Source organism: Lepidothrix coronata, unplaced genomic scaffold (genome assembly GCF_001604755.1).
Source record: "Lepidothrix coronata isolate B3197 unplaced genomic scaffold, Lepidothrix_coronata-1.0 Scaffold139, whole genome shotgun sequence".
Classification (NCBI taxonomy): domain Eukaryota; kingdom Metazoa; phylum Chordata; class Aves; order Passeriformes; family Pipridae; genus Lepidothrix; species Lepidothrix coronata.
In genome coordinates, this window is record NW_016690319.1 from 1,416,179 (window position 1) to 1,435,905 (window position 19,727).

The window sequence follows — 19,727 nt, forward strand, 5'->3', positions numbered from 1 at the left end:
GTTTCGCTTTAATCCACCCCAAAGGAATTATTGATAAAACTTGAGTTACCCCCCTTCCCCTTTTCCTGGGGCGGGTCGTAACAAACAGCAGACATGTTCAAACACACCAGTAAAAACTGTACATTAGTTTTCTCTAAAGAAATCATCCAAGAAATCATCTTTTTCATCTTTTTAGCCTAGACAATGTTGTACCAAACTTCTCTTAAGTGTGAATTCACATCTCCCACTCCACGGGAATTCCTCTTCCTTTACAATTCCTGCTATTAATGCAGAACACGCATAATAAAAAATTTGATCCTTCTTGAAAGGATGACAGAACTTGAGCCTCAAGTTGAAATATGCCTTAACTACTGAATCTCTGCTTGGACAAATCACAGAATCACACAGAATCAACCAGGTTGGAAAAGACCTCTGAGATCACTGAATCCAACCTATGACCCAACACCACCCTGTACACTAGACCATGGCACTAAGTATCACATCCAGTCTCAAATACCTCCAGAGATGGTGACTCCACCACCTCCCTCAGCAGCCCATTCTAATGTCTGATCACTCACTTTGTAAAGAATTCTGTTCTAATGTCTAACTTAAACCTTCCCTGGCTCAGCTTAAGATTGAGCCCTCTTGTCCTACTGCTGGTGGCCTGGGAGAGATCGACCCCCACCTCACTCCAACCTCCTTTCAGGGAGTTGTAGAGAGTTATGAGGTCTCCCCTGAGCCTCCTCTTCTTCAGGCTAAACAACCCCAGCTCCCTCAGCCTCTCCTCATAGGACTTGTGCTTGAGTCCCTTCACCAGTTTCATTGCCGTTCTTTGGACATTCTCTAGCACCTCAATATCCTTCCTGAACTGAGGGGCCCAGTACTCAAGGTATGGCCTAACTAGTGCCAAGAACAGGGGCAGAATCACTTCCCTGGTCCTACTGGACACACTATCCCTGATATAGGCCAGGATGTCATTGACCTTCTTGGCCACCTGGGCACACTGCTGGCTCATGTTCAGTTTCCTGTTGATTAGAACTCCCAGGTCCCCCTCCTCCTGGTCACTCTCCAGCCACTCTGTGCCCAACCTGTAGCACTGCAGGAGGCTGTTGTAGCCAAAGTACAGGAGCCAGCACTTGGTCTTGTTAAACATCATACCTTTGGATTCAGCCCAACTCTCCAGCCTATCCAGGGCCCTCTGCAGAGCCCTCTTACCCTCCAGCAAATTGACCCTGCCCCCCAACTTAGTCTCATTTGCAAATTTGCTGATGGTAGACTCAATTCTCTCGTCCAGATCATCGATAAAGATATTAAACAGGACTGGGCCCAACACTGATCCCTGGGGGACACCACTAGTGACTGGCCACCTACTGGGTGCAGCACCATTCACCACCACTCTCTGGGCCCAGCCTTCCAGCCAGTTCCTAACCCAGCACAGAGTGCCCCTGTCCAAGCCGTGGGCTGCCAGCTTTTCCAGGACTATGCTGTGGGAGGTGGTGTCAAAGGCTTTGCTGAAGTCCAGGTAGACACATCCACAGTCTTCCCCTCATCCACCAGGCGAGTCACCTGATCATAAAAGGAGATCAGGTTGGTCAGGCAGGACTTGCCCCTCCTAAACCTGTGCTGGCTGGGTCTGATCCCATGTCCATTCTGTAGGTGCCGTGTGATCACACTTCAGATGATCTGTTTCATAACTTTGCTGGGCACCAAGGTCAGGTTGACAGGCCTGTAGTTTCCCAGGTCTTCCTTCCAGCCCTTCTTGTGGAAAGGCATCACATTATCCAGCTTCCAATCATCTGGGACCTCCCTGGTGAGCCAGGACTGGTGATAAGTGACAGAGAGCAGCTTGGCAAGCTCTTTTGCCAGCTCCCTCATCACCTGTGGGTGGACCCCATCTGGTCCCATAGACTTGTGAGGATCCAAGTGGCTCAGCAGGTCCCTAACTTCTTCCTCTTGCATAACAGGGGAGCTATTCGGCTCCCTGTCACTGTCTACCATTCCAGGAAGCCAGATGTTCTCAGGACAACCTGTCTTCTTGTTGAAAACTGAGGCAAACAAGGTGTTAAGTCATTCTTTTCCTCATCTTTGGTAACTCTGTTCCCCTCCATGTCCAACAAAGAATGGAGGTTTTCCCTGCCCCTCCTTTTGCTACTGATGTATTTATAAAATCACTTTTTGTTGTCTTTAACAGAAGTGGTCAGATTAAGTTCAAGTTGTGCTTCTGCCTCTCTAATTTTCTTTCTACATGACCTAACTACATTCCTAAACATTTCATGAGTTGCCTACCCTTTTTTCCAAAGGCAATAGACTCTTTTTCCCTAATTTCCTGCAAAATATCCCTGTTCAGCCAGGCCAGTTTTCTTCCCCACCAGCTCGCCTTTCAGCACATAGGGACAGCCTGGTCCTTCAAGATTTCTTTCTTGAAGTAAGTCCATCCTTCCTGGACCCCTTTGTTTTTAAGGGCTGTTTCCCAAGGTGTTCTCTGAACCAGCCTCCTGAATAGGCCAAAGTCTGCCCTACAGAAGTCCAAGGTAGAGGTTTTGTTGATGCCCTTCCTTACTTCACCGAGAATTGAAAGCTCTATCATTCCATGGTCACTGTAGCCATCCATGGCAGCACTCAAGTCGTGTGAGTCATCCCACCATGTCTCTGTGATGGCGACTATGTCATAGCTTCCCTGCTGCACGATGGCTTTTTTTTTCTTTCCCATATTGTGTGCATTAGTGTACACATACTTCTGCTGGGCTACTGATATCATTCCTAACCCTGGCTTTTCACCCTTAGGCTCTTCTCTGGAGAGCCTGGTTTCAACCCCTTCCCCCTTTAAACCTAGTTTAAAGCCCCCTTGATCAGCGCTGCCAATTTATATGCTAGGGTTCTTTTGCCCTTGCTAGATAGATGAAGTCCATACGACTCTAGCAGGCTTGGTACCATAAATTTTGCCCCATGATCAAAAAAAAACCAAAATTCCACTGGTGGCACTAATCCTTTAGCCACTTATTGATAAGATGGGTTTTCCTACTCCTCTCTTGCTCTTCATCCCTGCTACTGCAGGAATTGAGGCAAATACCACCTGTGCTCCTGTCCCATCAACTCATCGACCTTAAAACTCCTTTTTAATTGCCCTGGTACCTCTTTTATCAATCTCATCACTGCCAACCTGTACTACCAACAGTGGGTAATAATCAGAGGGCTGAATTAGCTCAGGGAGTCTCCTGCTAATATCCCTCACCCCGGCCCCAGGAAGGCAGCAGACATCCCTGTGGGATGGGTCTGGTCTCAGTTCCCCTCAGAAGGGAATCACCAACTACAACTTCCCTTCTTTTTTCTTAATAGCTGTGGTTGTGATCCATCCAATAGACGGGGTGCAACTGGGAGATCCTCTGGACAGATCTTTCTCTTGAGTGTCATCTGCCTGTCTCTCTGGGTCCAGGGCCTCATACCTGCTCTTTAAGGGCACCTGGGGAGGTAATGGGGGCGGGAGGGGATTCTTTTACCTCTCTGACCAGGGACCTGTTTCCATTCCCCCCCATCTACTTGGTCTGTTCCATCTGCCAGATGGCAGGATGGTCAGGGCTTCTCTGATTCCTGCTGGACTTCTTTTGGGGTTGAAAGGGTGTGATTCCATCAGCCTATTTCCCTTTCACCTTCCCTAATACTCCTTAGCCTCTCTACTTCTTCCTTAAGCTCTGCAATCCTATGAGAGAGAAATGACTAAGTGGTGACCATTAATACAACACAACCTATTTTAGCCAGCAGTCTGTACTAGAACATTTGTTTTCTCACTGCTCCTCATGATCCCTGCTGCTGAATATCATTACATCTGCCTCTTTCTTCTCCTGAACAACCGTCCTCTCCTTATTTGTTGCCAAGCTTTTTTGTAGAAACATCACCTCCAACAGCACTAAGTTAGCATAGGTCAAGCTAAGAAACCTACAAAGATGATGGGCTTCTCTCTGCATCTCATATCTTGTTGGCTCACCTTGTTAGGCAGGCCTGTCTCACCAATCAAGACACAGGGCTCAGATTCTAGAAGAAAAGCCAAAATAGTACTGCACCATTTTTACATATATATGATGTACATTTTCATAGCTCTTCTCTGAAGGAAGCTGCATTCTTACAGTCATCTCAAGAACTAAAGAGATACAAATTAGTCATGTACAATAATTTTAGAATAAAAATTCCTTGTCACTGGGAATTATGAAAAAAACCACCCTGTTAAATTCAGTTAAAAAAAATCTTCATTCCTCCAGTGTCCAAGGTGTTTAATTATTTCTATATATTCCATGTTTTCTGACATCTTCAGACTTTTTTACTCATTTATTCCTGCTTCTCAAAATGTATTTATATTAGAAATTTACTTTATCACAACCATTTATCACCACATGTAATTCTGGTACGAAATGTATGTTAGAGAATAAATTAAAGCCATGACAGGTAACTCATGGTGGGCTATTTAACTGGAATTGTATTAGCAAGAGTCATTAAAAATCTATCCAATAACAAAAAAAAGTTTTCCTTATGTCATTACAATAAGTAGTAGGAGTCTTTGGAAAGGTAATGCAGATCGATGTACCTGTAAAATAAAAATTATGCCATGTGGTCACATTAATTACTAAACCATAAAAATAAACAGATTGTCATTTTGGAAGAACAATTACTACACAAGTGATGGAATTTTGTATTTGGCAAACAAGGTATTCAAGCAGGCAGAACATAAGGACTGAGGCTCAGCGATTATTTACTTTGCAATTTAGTGCTTTTATCATCAATTTAAAAAGAAACAAAACATCTGAGCAAATACCCCATAGTTTTAAAATTACTGTATATATAACTGCCCTATTGAATTATGATATTTGGACATGTTTTGTGTTGCTCTGTGAGAGATAATAGTGCTGAGGTGTCTGCAGCTAATGAAAACATAACACCTTCTATTTGGTGGCATGGCTCACTGTAGAAAAGCAATATATCACTGTCCTGAAAATGACCAGCAGGAATAGGAAAAAGAGCTACTGCTAATTAAACCTTTTATGTAAAAACATGATTACTAATCAAATCTTTATTATCCCATACTCTCACATTCTTTCTTCTTCATTTACACTCCGTTCTGTAGACCTTGAGGTATGAGATTTATGGTAGACATATATGTTGTGGTTTTTTGATGCTGTGAGAGGATAAACTTGAGACAATGATAATTTAGAAAAGATACCTAAAATAAAAAAGTGACCATAGGAGAAAAAAGAATGGTACAGTTAAACTACATCCAGTCTTTCTGATAGCTAATTACAAGTCATATTTAAGTTACTAACAAAATAGAAAGTGCTTCCTCAAGCTAAAATTTCATCTTTCTTGTGACATCTGAAAACCACCTTTATTACAAGGAAAGCATTATTCAGTAAGGATCACAATTTAAAACATATTTCCCTTAAAGAAAGAAACAATGCCTTTTATTTTAACTATTTAATTGCTATGAAATTTGCTACACAGCCACATCACATACGTTGAATACTGAAGATAAATATAGCCCTAGCTAAATATCCAATTAAAAGCCAGCAAAATAGCTTTTGCAAAAATTCTGTGTGAGCATATATTAAGTTTCTTCTAGTGAAGTACCACATAACAATTTGATTTTTAATTTATATTGTTATAATTATTACAATATTTGTACAATGAAATGAAAAAGTTTCAACTTATTTGAAATAGAAAAGCATTCTTCTTCTAATCATGTAGGGAATGATCAACTAAACTTATTATTTTTGTCCAAGAAATAATAAAATCAAAGTAAGCACTGACAATTTCATCAAGACTCTAAATGTAAATTAAAATACATCAGACAAAGGGCTTGAAGGCAAGTGATTCTCCCACCAAGGGATGATTTTCACTTGTCTCCAGGTGTAAAATTATGTGCACTGATGGGCTGATCAACAGAACAGAACTTCTCCCCAGCTGTAATCAGGAGCGATTGATGGTTGGGACAAAAAAGTTGATTATCATGACAAGTCCACTGATGCAGAGAAAGTATGCTATGATGGGGAATGGATAAAACCTGTTCAGAGATTACCTTATAAAATTTCCTTTCTAAGGAATAAAAAAGAAACATTTATGCCCATCAAAAATTGCTAACATAAATTAATTCAGTACATTTGCCATGCATCTATATCTAAACTTATCCCACCATGACACAATGAGACCTATATAAACAACAAACAGAATAAACCCTTTTATTTTTAAAATCATATTTTTTGATCACCTCATCAAACAATTATATATGTGAAAGTACCTGCATCATCTACAAGTAGACCATTACTTAAGTTTGCATACATTTTGAATTCATAATCCAGCTTTTAAAGGCCATGGGGGAGTTAGGTGTAAGTGCCGTATTGAATTCTTTGCTGAAGTCAGTCCCCTTTAGCCATTTAAAACCTTAAAAGACTTCATTTTCAATTGAGCTTAAAAAAAATGCACGCGTGTGGGCAATACACCCTCAAAAGTATAGTTCAAATATATGCTTTTTTATTCCAATATAAAGCTTTTAAAAAGAGATACTGGCTTGTGCATCCACTCCCTCAGAGGATAAGGCTCCCAGCTGTTAGCTGTGATGTGAGTAAGTAAGTACACAGAAGAGGAATATCTCCAGAGACTGTAAAAGACATGAGAGGAGTGATAAAAGAACAAAGGACTGAAAAAGTCAGGCCTGGAAGTTCTGAAGTGGAATTTCTTTACATCAGGGGCAGAATTAGTAGTAATTCTCACAAAAGTAAATATTACATTTGCTGTGAGAGGAGGCTGCACAGATACAGTGGAAAAAAATATATCACAGTTACCCCAGGGAGTGCAATTTTACTGACCATAATGAAAAAAGCAAGAGGTGTCCAGAGTTAGTGTAAGATTATTTGGAAAGATTTTATGCATGTTGGAAAAGTATATAATCAACCAAAGCCAAGTAAAAGCACAACATTTCTCTTAATGCATTTTTAGAAGAAATTAGTGTGTGGGCATGTGCATGTTTTCTAAAAAATACAATTTCCTGCACATTTTCTTCACTCTGTACTCTTTCTATGAACCAGACTGGCATATACCCCTGTCTGTTTCTCTTCTGCAAGTTCTTTTTTATGTCCTTAACAGTGCCTAAGAAAGTGAGCAAGAAGGAGTCACTGATTGGTAACCAAAAGTAGACAGCATTTTGCCATTATTACAGTGAAATCTTTTATCTGCACCTACTATTAATAATCCAGAATTTCAGATTCTCTACTGTATAACTTCTCATTTTTAAAAATAAATCTGTAAGGAAGAACTTAGAACTAAATAAAAGGGTAGATGAAGATTGCACAACAAGGAGTTTAAAATCTATCTTTCCTTTTAGGTGATGACTTGCTCATGGAAAGTGGTTTCTGTAAAGAGTCTCCAGCACAGTTGTTCATAGATTTCAATTGCTTATTAGAGTTGACTGATTTACTTCCCACGTTGACTGAAGAAGCTGACAGCAAAAATTGCTTCAAATACAAGTGAATAGCAAGAACTGAAAAGCAGAGAATTGTCTCCTTGAAGTTTAAACAGGCAGTCTTTTCCATGAATGGTACAATAGAGAACTAGAAGAGAGACCTCCTATCCCCTCTTTTATACTGTCTATGTTTTCCCCTGTCTATACCCATTCCCCATGTATAAAATGGTATTTTTCTATATACAATTAAAAAATACTAAGCATTGTCTTCTCTTCCCACAATTCCAGCCAAAGACTTCAAAGAAACTCTAGTTAGCCACTAGCTGCCCAACTTCAGCATCTGATTTTCATTCCCATGTTCCTCCACTCTCTTTCAGGCTCAAAATCTTTCTGACTGTATTGTAACCCAAAGAATGTAGGTACAGCACCAAATTCATTAAAACAGTTGGAAACAAATATGTAATTTGCCTGGAAGTCATTTTAGTGCATGACAGATAATCCACATTAAGTATGCTCCCAACACTGAAAGCAGATTTTGGAAATTCTAGGACCTATGAGACCATTTAGATCTGCATCCTGCTTTCCAGTATAATGTTTTCTGGTACATTCTTCTATATTAATTTAACCTTTTCTGAGAGAAAGGAAACTTCCGATAGTAAAACACATGGATGTGTTCAAACACAGGAGAGAGGTTGCTTTTATTTCCAACTTTCTGTCTTACTAACTACTATCACCTCTGCCTTTCCTTCTGCTCTTTTCAATTCTGTGATCCGTGCCCCAGCAGAAGTTGTTGGCCCCAAAAGGGCAAATACTGAAACCATTCACTCCAGTGCCAGAAGCAGAAACCTTTTATATTCCAGTTAGAATACTGGTTATTAATCTTTTGCAAATTATAAACAGGACTATTGTAGAGAGCCATTGCCTCTTAACATATCATTTCTATCAAATGCAAGTAATTTAAAAGAGATGTCAAAACTTCTGCACAATGGACTTGTTTTGTCAAAATAAGTGAAAGCTTTGAAAATGAAAAAACCTCATAGGATGAACAGAGGTAGGAAGAAAGCATTGACAAAATAAAAATGTCTAAGTTTCACATAATCTAAGTCCTACACAGCAACATCTGATGATCATCTGAATGTTTTAAACTCTCTAGCATCATGTTTCTATACTGACTCTGATATTCAGCTGACATAGATTTTGTCCTCCTCAAACCTCAGCCTCTGCTTGTCCAGGGACTAGGTAGCTGGAAACATTAGACTTTCCTTTCTCCTGGGTATATAGTTTAGGTTGTAAAAGACCTTTAAGATCCTCAAGTCCAACCATTAACACAGAATTGCCAAATCCACCACTAAACTATGTAACTAAATGCAACCTCTACCCAAATTTTAGATACCTCCAGGGATGGTCAACCAACCACTTCCCTGAGCTGCGTGTTCCAGTGCTTGATTTAGACACTCTCTCTTCAACTATCACTGCTGAATGTGGCTGGAGAGTGAATTTTGAGAGGAAAGTGTAAGTCTTGTAATACAAATACAGTGGATAACAAGGCACTCCATTCTCTCCCCGTCAGCAACAGTCTGACTAATCAGCTGACATTAAGAATGTGTTTCCTTCATGTTCAAAACTTTCCTTCTTTCCTACTGTCTTCTTGACCTCAGGCAATGCCCCTGTGAGCCTGATACCTCTGGGTTGGTCCATGTTCTGAAACAGTACAGATTTCCTAGACAGAATAGGTTACTTCCATTACGAGAGAGGAGATAGGTGCAAGGATTAGAGAAGAGTTTGTGCAGAGAGTTCCACAGCTTGCATACAACTTAGAGACCACTCACAGCAGCTACTGAGGGTCACCCAAAATATTTAGTTTGCACTCAGTGCTTAAGAGGCAAGGAAATAGTCATGAGCTTAGGATATCAGTCAGTGGACCCAGTTCAACACCTCCAAAAGTACTCCAAAGCTAAACAACAAGATATGAATAATTTCTACTTCTAGTTTGTATAGATTCATAGAAGTACTATATAGAAAGTGAAAATTATGAGAAAAGTCCTTTATACAACAAAAGGAAATTATTTATACTTTCTATTAAACATTTAAGAAACTTTAAGAAACTATAGGTTATGTGAAAATTTATTACTACTTTTCAACAGATTATTCTGGATTTTATAACTTATAAATTAAGTTATTTATTTCCTACATGAAAAAGGTTACTTATAACCAAATTAAGATTATTTTCTTTCAAAATAGAACACAATTTTAATAATAATAAAACAATAAAACACAGGGAAAGACCAGACCTGCACAGGGTCTGACTGCAATTCATATTATGGTTTTTAAAACTGTGGTATAGGAAAGAGGAGTTAATACTTCTAAAATGTACAGGCTATGCCTATAAAAACAGTCTCCACTGAACATTGTACTGAGTAAATTATACTAGGTTGTTTTCAAAATTTTTCATGTGTGCAACGTAAATGCAAAATATTCTGTGCTATTTGATTAGACTTTTGGAATGCCAAAAAGTCAAATATCTTGAAATATTTTGTTAGTAATTCTTTAGGGTTTCTATAATGTGTTGGTGTAAATGCCAGATATCCCATGGAAATCTCCACGCTTTCTATGATTACTTGCTACATTTTCTAGTGAATACCATGAACCAGTACCTCTGGGAAAGTGTCAACTTGTGAGTGTATTTCCATACATATATATATATATGGAATTACACACACACACACACACACACACACACACACACATATATATATATAAGTCAATTTTGGATGAAGTTTTATTCCTGATAAGGTATAAGTGCTGCAATCAATACTATACCCTAATAGAGTAACGCTGATTGTAAGGGGATGCTGAGTATCTCTAAATGTGTGCAGAAGAGAACCTTCTTAAAGAATCAGGCTGATGAATTTATAGAACACAGGCACATTAAATTGGAAAAACAAAAGTAAAATGTCCTAAGATAACAAATAAATAAATGTGCTTGTTGACTGGCAATACCCGCAACAAGTGACTTTGATTAAAAGAGCTGTGCATTACAATTCAAGCAGAAATTGTTTTGTTTATACCAAACCAGGACCCAGGACTCCAGATCAATTGTAAATCTAAATCTAACCCATAATTGGAAATACAACAGAACATGTAAAAAATAAGACCCTGTTGTTATTGCCACACATAGAACAGTGGTCGAGGCAAATAGTACAGACTGCTTCAAACACCATTTAAGGATATCTCTGTAAGCTGAAAAATAACAGATTTGAAATTAGAAGGGTGAAATGCTAAATAACTTCTAGCAGTTATCTGCACTAGCCTTTCCTGATTCTTAATGGACCAACATTTTAAAGTTCCCCTCTTTTTTTGAAACAGAAGCTACAGGTGTGATCATCATTTGGCATGGACGAGGAATGAAATCTCTGTTTTATCTTCCAAATCACACAAACAAGTTTGCAAAGTAGTCAAGCAGTAGGTCATATAATCCCTCTCTCAGGTCTGGGACTACATCCAGCATTTCCTGTCCATCTTCAGGAACAGGTGTCTAATTTGTGAATACTCTCTGCCAACAGACACCCCTCAACTGTCCCTATGTATCTTCTTCCAGAACTTCACTACTGTTATAGCAAGAATTGTTTCACCAAGCAGTTCAACAAAAAATTTCTTCATTAAAATTAATCTGAAGAGCTAATCAAATTTATTCTTCTATCAAAACCAAGGAACACAAAAATCAATTGGTCACTAAACGCTTATTAACCTCCTTTCAGATATGGAAAACTTACTGTATTTTCCTGATATTTTCTACTGTACATCTATCCAGTTCTTTCTGCTTTCCCTAGCTGAGTGAAGTTCTTTTCACATCTTGTCATACTAGTGGATGTGTTCTAAATTCTGAAACCAGTTATGCTTCTGCGGAAGTATGATGACCATTGCTATAAATAATTCTTCACCTGAGGCATTGTCAATTTCAAATCATAGAATCATAGAATAGTTTGAGTTGGAAGAGACCTTCTAAAGGTTATCTAGTTTTGCACCCCTGAAATAAGCAGGGACATCTTCAATTACGTCAGGTTTCTCAGAACCCAGTCCAACTTGACCTTGAAAGTTTCCAGATATGAGGCATCTACCATCTTTCTGGGAAACCCATTCCAGTGTTCTACCACCCTCATTTTAAAAAACTTATTTCTTATATTTGTATTAAACTGACTCTCCTTCAGTTCAAAACCACTACCCCTTCTACCAAAATAGGCCCTGTTAAAAAGTTTGCTCCTGTCTTTCCTATAGGCCTCCTCTACTGAAAGGCCACAATGAGGTCTCCTCACTGCATCCCCTTCTACAGACTGAACAACCTCAACTTCCTCAGCCTTTCCTCATAGGAGAGGTGTTTGATCTCACCGATCATCTTGTTGCCCTCCTCTGGACCTGCTCCAATAGATCCATGTCTTTCCTGTACTCAGGACCCCAGATTTGCATACAGTACCCCAGATAGGGTCTCACAAGAGCAGAGCAGAGGAGAAGAATCATCTCTCTCAATTTGATGGCCATGTTGCTTTTGATGAAGCTCAGGATAGGGTTGGCTTTCTGGGCTGCAAATGCATGTCGTTGGGTCATGTCCAGTCTCTCATCCTCAAGCACACCCAGTCCTTCTGATCAAGGCTACTCTTGAATATTTGCTGTGGAATACTTACCTACTGAGAAATGTTACATTTTGGGGGAAAAATTATCACAGGATTAGTTGAGTGGTTTCCTTTTCTTTTTTTTTTTTTCTTCCCCCCCTCAGTATCCATTCTTAATGCATATTTGGATTATGATTCAGTATAATTCCTTTTTTGCCATTAAGCCAGACATGTAGTCATTTTACTGCTTGTGCATTTACTTTTTCCAGTCTAAGCACAATAGTTTGTGCTTTTATTTACTGCACTTGTCGGAATTCCAGATTATTTTCTCCAGCTGCTGAAGATAATTTTGGACTCCAATCCTTAGCTTACCAGCTTCCATCAGGAGCCTGCCACTCTCCATCTAGGTGTCATCCAAAAACTTGGTATATGTATACTCTATTCTATCAGGCACAGTGCTAACGAAAGTTTAGAGTAGCAATAAGAATGGAACAGACTCTTACAGATTCTGACTTGTTGTGATCTTTTGTTTTGACAGGAAACCATCAGCAACTACAGTTCTTCAATCTGTTGTGCAACCAACTTTTAATAATTTCACTTGGGACCATATTCCCCTACTTGCTTTACAAGACTGTCACATAGGACTTTACAAACCCTTGTTAAAGCCAAAATACATCACAGCTATTTATTCCCTATTATCCATTAGGCCAATTACCCTGTCAAAGGAAAAAAATTAGATTGGTTTGACATGATTTGTTCTTGACAAATTCATGTTGACTGTTTCTTATTGCCTTATTATACCCTAGGTGCTTACAAATTGATACTTTAATCATTTATTCTAGATGTCAAGCATAGCCTAAATAGGATATAAGTCCTTTGATCCTGCTTCTTTCCCCACAAAATTTAGAACCACAGTAAAATACTGCAGAGCTATATTGCATCCTTATCCTCAAAAAGATTCTTCACTATTGTTTAACTGCAAGAGCACTTTTTGAACTCTGATGGCTTCATACAGTTGAACTATATATCAATTCAGTGATATTTTTTTTTATAGAGACGGAGAAAAATAAGGTAAAAAACAACAAATAAGGACTGATGAGAATTCAGCTCCTGATTTTCAGAGAAATATTATTGTGGTTGCTATTTAAGTAAAACAATAATTTCTGGCTAACATAATTGGAAATATTTTTACAGTGTATCAGAATGGAATTCAAATCCTGTGAACACATCAGAACTCTGTCCAACCTTTCTTTAAAGGCAAACTGAATCATCACTCAGCCATCTGCATTAACAAGAGGGAAGAAAAATAGATAACCCCTTTGGAAGAATTGACCTTGTTGATAGATACCGATAACTTGATAACTTCATCAAATACTGAAATCAGAAATGTGGGCAAAAGAAGATGAAATAGTCAAGACAGGAAAATTTAGTAAGTGTTTTCTTTTTCTCTTTTTCCCAAGCCATTAGCAGAAAATTTACTTCTACAGCTACCTATAGGCACGAGTTATCCTACTGAAGTCAGCTGCACTTCATTTTACAAGGTACTTTTAGCAGATATTTAATGTGAAGCATGCATTTAACAGTTCTTCTGACCTGGTGCAATACCTCTCAGCAGCTGCCAACATCTAAATGACAGTACAGGCACTTGCACCCAAGCACATATGTAAACGTTTTGCCTTGTACTGGATGCACAATGTGATTGTAGATGTTATATATAGATTTCCCTGAATGAAAAAAAAAAAAATGGTCTCCACAGAACCTACCTCTGCTGTTCTAATGTCTTTTCTCAGCATGGAGAGGCTTTGGTTATTTGCTCTTTCCTCTCTTCCCTTTTGTGAACAGATTTATTTTAAAAAGAAACACTGAACACAAAGCTGTCATGAAGATTTATAGAAAACTCCTTTACAAAGAAGCTAAATGATTTTAGACTATTGTATTGCCTTTTCTCATTTTTTTTGAAATGTAATTTTGATACCATGTAACCTGAAAAAAAGCTCTGCTGCTCCTAAAGAAATCCATATAAAAAGAGAGAAAATTCTGTATTCTCTGCAAAAATGAAAAGTCTCACAGACCAGTTTTATTGTAAACATTTTCATAATATTGCTGTGCAGCAGATAAATGGAATTTCTATTCATTACTTTCTGATAAATCGTATCTCCAGCATCTAAAATAGAGACATATTGGTAGAAGAGACACAAAGCCTAGGTTTCTAGACAGAAAAGGTATTTATTGTTGTTATGGATTTAAATCATATTCAATAAAATATGATGAAAATGAAAGGTATGAATATTGAGTAAATGAAAATTTTTTTATGATAGTAGGAGAAAAACATACAATGTGTGTGCTTGCCATTCATATAGTAGAGTTATCAAAAAATGATAGCTAACAGCTCTTTTTCTTCAAAGCAATCTTTCCTTTGAGTCTCAATATTAAATCTTTAGTTTAGCATATTTTTGCTTCATACACTGGTGGACATTTCAGAATTACCTAAGCAATGGAGGAAATAGCTCTGCCTACTCCTTTCACATTGCAAAAAAACATTCTTAAACTGAAATGGAACTGTGACTACATCTTATGTATTGAAAAACCTCAGCAGAGCACTTTGTGATTTTCAGTAGTAATAACTATAAGCACTGGAATGAGAAGAGACCATCACAAATTGCTTCTGTGTGGTAGGGAAAAGGGGAAGAGATGTCATCCCAGGTTAATCAATGGACAACTTTCGGATCGTAATCTCTCCATCAATCAGCGACACTGGAATTGCCTTAAAAATTAGGTGAATATTAGAAGTGGAAAGTGAAACATACTCATCAAGAAGGTCTCCCCCTTCCATAAAGTTAATATTGATCTACTCTGAGAGGAGAGCATTAAAACAACCTTCTTCTGAGTAGTGTCGGTTATTTGGAGTTCAAGTCTCTAACACCTGAAGGTGTGAAGGGACAGTTAAATATCTGCTTAACAGCTTGTCTTCCAAGAGTTTTCTGTGAACAGCTTAAATTAATAAATTTCTTCTGAAACCAGATTTTTGGACACCATGGATGACTCTGAAAATGGCCACTGCTTCTTTCCCCTCTCTTTTTTGGAATACTTTCTAAGAGAGCCAGAAAAGGAACAGTATGGGACCATAGCAGTCCTCTGAGTAAAAAGTATCAGTATGCACTGATATCTTGTTTGTTTCTCTGTAGAAGCATTTTTGTTTCAGACATTTTATTCTGGAAAAGGTCTAACGCCTGTCAGCTGGAAAATTTTCCACTCCATATATCAATCCGAGTTGTGTAACTGCTAATGACTAAGTCATTTTAATGATGTGTTCATCCTTTCTTTTGTCTGGATGTTTTTGCAGACTAACAAATGGTATACCCTCTTTGAAAGGCGATGTTTCACTCTGGTATGTTACACTAAAGCGTTTGATATCTCTTGTAGCTATATACTGTGCATGATTCAGTGTGACATGCTTTTTCCTAAGACAAAGCTGAAAACTGTGATAAGTTGGGCTGCTCAGTCGGTGAGATCCACTGCAGCCCAGAAGCCTCCATCATCCCCTCCTCATGAATGACTCAGTATCCACAGTCCTAATTCTGGCATCTGGCTTCTAAATGGAAGAGCCTAATTTGACTCCTTTATTTCTATCTGTGAGGGACATGACAACTCCAGAGAGGGTATTATCCTTCCTTGCACCACTCTTTGAAAATTATGTCAATGTTATAAGAGAAAGGTGCCCATTCAGGTGAATTAGAAAATCTGGAGTCATCAGTAAAATTAAATATGTGATGCTGACTGGTCTGGAAATTGTGACTGAGATCTTGTTTAAATTATTTCTGAGGAATAAAAAGCTGAGTGGGATGAAAAGAGCTGTATTATTTTCTCCCTTAGGAGGGCAATCTTTAAAATTAGGCTTCAAAGTTCAATTTAAGTTTTTGACAAGATCATGGCTTTAATAAATAACCAATAAACCAAAAATAGTACAAACTGTACATAAGTATCTGCCTACAAAGAAGCAGGAGCACTCAAGAATTATTTCACTTCTTCCTATGACTGGCATGAGGAAGGGCCCTAGTGGACACTTTTGGGTTTGACCTTACTCTAAATTCAAACATTTTTATTCTGACAGAAGTAACTTCCATATTTAAATTAGTAAAACAAGTAGTGGGTGGGGAAGATTAATTTCCACTAGCCATGTCCCTGTCAAGAAACTTCCTGAAGAGACTAGAATAGCAGAAGGAAATATATTGTACTATGTCACGTTTTGCCTGCACACACAATGACCCTGAGAAGGAAATAGAAGAGTTAAAATCTCAGGCTTTTCTCTGACATAACAAGTGTTACTTGTGATGTTAAGGAACATCACAGCACAGCTTCCTTGGATAATTATGGGAGACAGGTTTCCTCTTTGTATTAGGGACCATTTCTAGTTCAGCTTGCTCTGTTTCACTGCTGCAGGAGTGAGAGGAGGTAAAGAAGGAGCCAATTGAAGGTACATAGGTACTGGTAGAAGAATTAGGATCCAGCAAATATATCAAATATATCAACCTTATTAGCAGTAATGGATCAGTCAGTTTTTCCTGTTTACGCTCTGTGCAGCACAACTGAAGTTGATGAGCTTGCAGGGATATATTGGCAGAGAAAATCTGGCTGGGTGTATAAACGCTGCCAAGCAATTGTGTTTATTTGAAACATCCTACAACCTTTTCATCTGCTGAGCGACAAACTGAATTCACAACATTTCATTTAGGTTCAATTTATGAAAATTATGGCACATACTAGAAGATAAGTACATATTTCTAATCTGATACAAAACGATCGACTTACATCAGAATTAAATCTCAGCTGGCAAATGTTGCATGATATGATTTGCTTTCTTCGATGAGGAAGAGGAACTCCAAATGTATGATTTATTACAGCTTTTTGAATTGGGTCCATCTGTAAAGAGAAAAGAAGAAAAATGAAAGCTTTTGCTGTTCCACTGTGTGCTATATTATCTATAATTTCAAAACAGATTTTGCATCATGCCATACCATGCCTCACACTACAGAAAAACTATTATTTTTCTTTGAAAATGAATATTTCTTCTTCATACAGTTTTACAAAGAGGTAATGCAAAAAGGAACAAAGAAAAGTGTGATTAGCTGTCTTGAAATAGATATCCATGTTTCAATTTTATATGTACCAATCTCCCTTTACTGAAGAAAGGTAAAAGCTATAAACGCTGAAAAAGTTTACCTATCAAAACACCAGTTTAAGATTTTTATATCATAGAAAATCTAGCTTAATAAATGAAACAAGAACATTTAAAATAAAATTACTATCAAAAGGATTAATGGAAATGTGAAGGAATAAAATATTCAAATAATTCCAGAATAGCACGCAATAGCTCAGTATTATGAAAATAATAATAATTTCCCATGAACCAATAAATTAATCTCTTTCATGAAACAACATCTACACAACTTATGAAAAAATCCAAATCCTCCAAAGATTATTTTCACTATCATTTAGAGGAAACTATTGTAAATAAATCTAATTTAAGGATGAATTTGGACTTTTATGAAAAAGGTTTTTCTGAGCTAATTTCTACCGAAACACTGATCTGATAGTGTTTGCAAGTAAGGGTCCTTATGAAAAAGTGTACCATTTTGGCAGAGAATTTTACAAAATCTACTCAAGAGACTGTTTTACGTGGATGATTGAAGTCAATTTCCCCAAATGCATTGATCAAAATTATTCATATTTCTTCTTCACAAGAAGCATTTGAAAGCTACTTTAAAAATCTTGTAATAGCTGTACAACTTTGTTAAGCCACTGATAGTTTTTATCTTTAAATAGTTAAAAATTCACAGATTTTGCCTAATTCTGATAACCAGTATTCACGAGCATAATCTGTATGTGTCCTGAAAAAAACCCCATCTTTTTCCATGCTCATGTCTCCATGATTCACTATATTCTAGTCTGTTAGCAAAGGGTTATTTGATAAATAAAGAATCAGAGCTTTTCCTTAGAGTAATCAATTATTCATGAAAGCTGTAATAGTAGACAGTCATGGCCTCTATTGCAGTGAATCCACAACAGATCACTACGGAATTTCTGTATCACCTGACAGCTGTTCAGTGTCAGATATGAAATAGGTCTTTAAATTAATTCCTGTTGAAAAGAAAATCAGATTGGTTTAAAAAAAAAACAACAACTCCCCCCCAACACACACACACAAAAAGCCCAAATGAACCAAGGAAAAAAGGAGAGCTTTATAGGACAGTCTGGAAGACATGCTCAGTTTGAGCGTCCTCTTCCATTTGAAGTGAAAGTGAAACACCTCATACATTTATGCAACCACCCGCATAAAAGAACAACAATCCCACCTAGAATATAGGGATGCCACTGTAACATAACCCCAAAATAACACTGATAGCTAAGGTGAGAGTATATCAAGTGCTGAAACACTACAACATGCTGTGTAAGACTTCCTGCAGTGATGAAATCATGTGTTAGGAACATTCATTTTACTGAGTAGCATGATCTTGAAAAAGCCCACAGTCCAAAAATACTATTATATAGACCAGGAAGAAGACCACTACATAGCAAAGTAAATAAATAGTAAAAGCTCTTCCTTTTTTTTTTTTTTTTTTTTTTTTGCCAGCTAGATGAATAGACCTGTATCTCGCTATTTTCAGTATTAAAGCATGATGTGGTCTTAAATTTCACTACCGTTGAAGTTTGGAGAAATTCTGTTCCTTTTGCCACTGTAGGTCTAAAATACTTAGGGAAACCTCAAGTTCAAATATATGAAAAAGTTAGCACACAGTAACAAGAAATTGTGCATTCTTTGATCAAGTGTAACTGTTTGACTTCACATTAACCAGACCTGTGAGATGCTTTAAAGAACATCTTTGTTGACTTTCTTAATCTATGGCACTTGTGAGATAATGTGAGGTAATAGCCTTTAGTGTTAATACATGTCTTTCACATTATCTCACAAGTGCCATAACTTCAGAAAGCAAAAAAAGAAACACTCCAAGGGTTAAATGAAAGGTTCCACCATGGTTAATAAGATGGAACAACTGATTTTTTTTTAATCGGATTTACCCACTTCAAAGTAAGAATTTTACCTACAAATGAGGTCAGATTTCTCGGGCAACTGATGCTTACATATTGTGAATGAGACAAACAATTTTTTAGAATTAAAAAAAAATCATGAATGTATAGAATACTTGTTCTATGTTATACTTACTTTTATTTTGGACTCATGGAAAACTGTGGAGTTTCTTTTCTAATCACTACACAGATTTTCTCTTATTTATCTGTTTATACGGAAACCCATCTGTACCTTTCCTTTTCAGTTTCTAAAGATATAGACTTCTAGATATAAAGCTACATGGTGTTACTGTGAATAGGATGATTTGTGTTTGTGGCTCTAAATGAAGAAGTGTTCTGGATAGCTTTCAAGCTGATTAAGAAAAGCTGCTTCAAAATAATAAACCCTTCTCTGCCAGTTCATAAAAACATAAAACTGTTTGGATTGGAAGAGACCTTAAAGATCATCTCTCTCCAACCCCCATGTCATTCGCAGGGATACATTCCACTAGAGCAGGTTGCTCACAGTCCCATCCAGCCCAGCCTTGAACATCTTCAAGGATGGGAGAATTGTTGTTTGATACTGCAAAGCACAGTTAAACTTAAAAACTTAACCCCAGATTCTAATAAAGTTG

The 19,727-nt window shown here is 37.6% G+C and overlaps 1 protein-coding gene across 4 annotated transcripts in view; it reads right to left on the reverse strand.

The window, feature by feature from the left end:
* Positions 1 to 19,727, reverse strand: part of ZNF385D (zinc finger protein 385D) — a 408,247-nt gene that overhangs the window by 79,907 nt on the left and 308,613 nt on the right. For 3 of the 4 annotated variants that reach the window (XM_017827438.1, XM_017827441.1, XM_017827440.1), the window contains one exon: positions 16,837 to 16,947. In XM_017827438.1, the coding sequence (XP_017682927.1) occupies positions 16,837 to 16,947 (111 nt within the window). The remainder of the gene's footprint in view (positions 1 to 16,836; positions 16,948 to 19,727) is intronic. The other variant, XM_017827439.1, reaches the window with a different exon arrangement.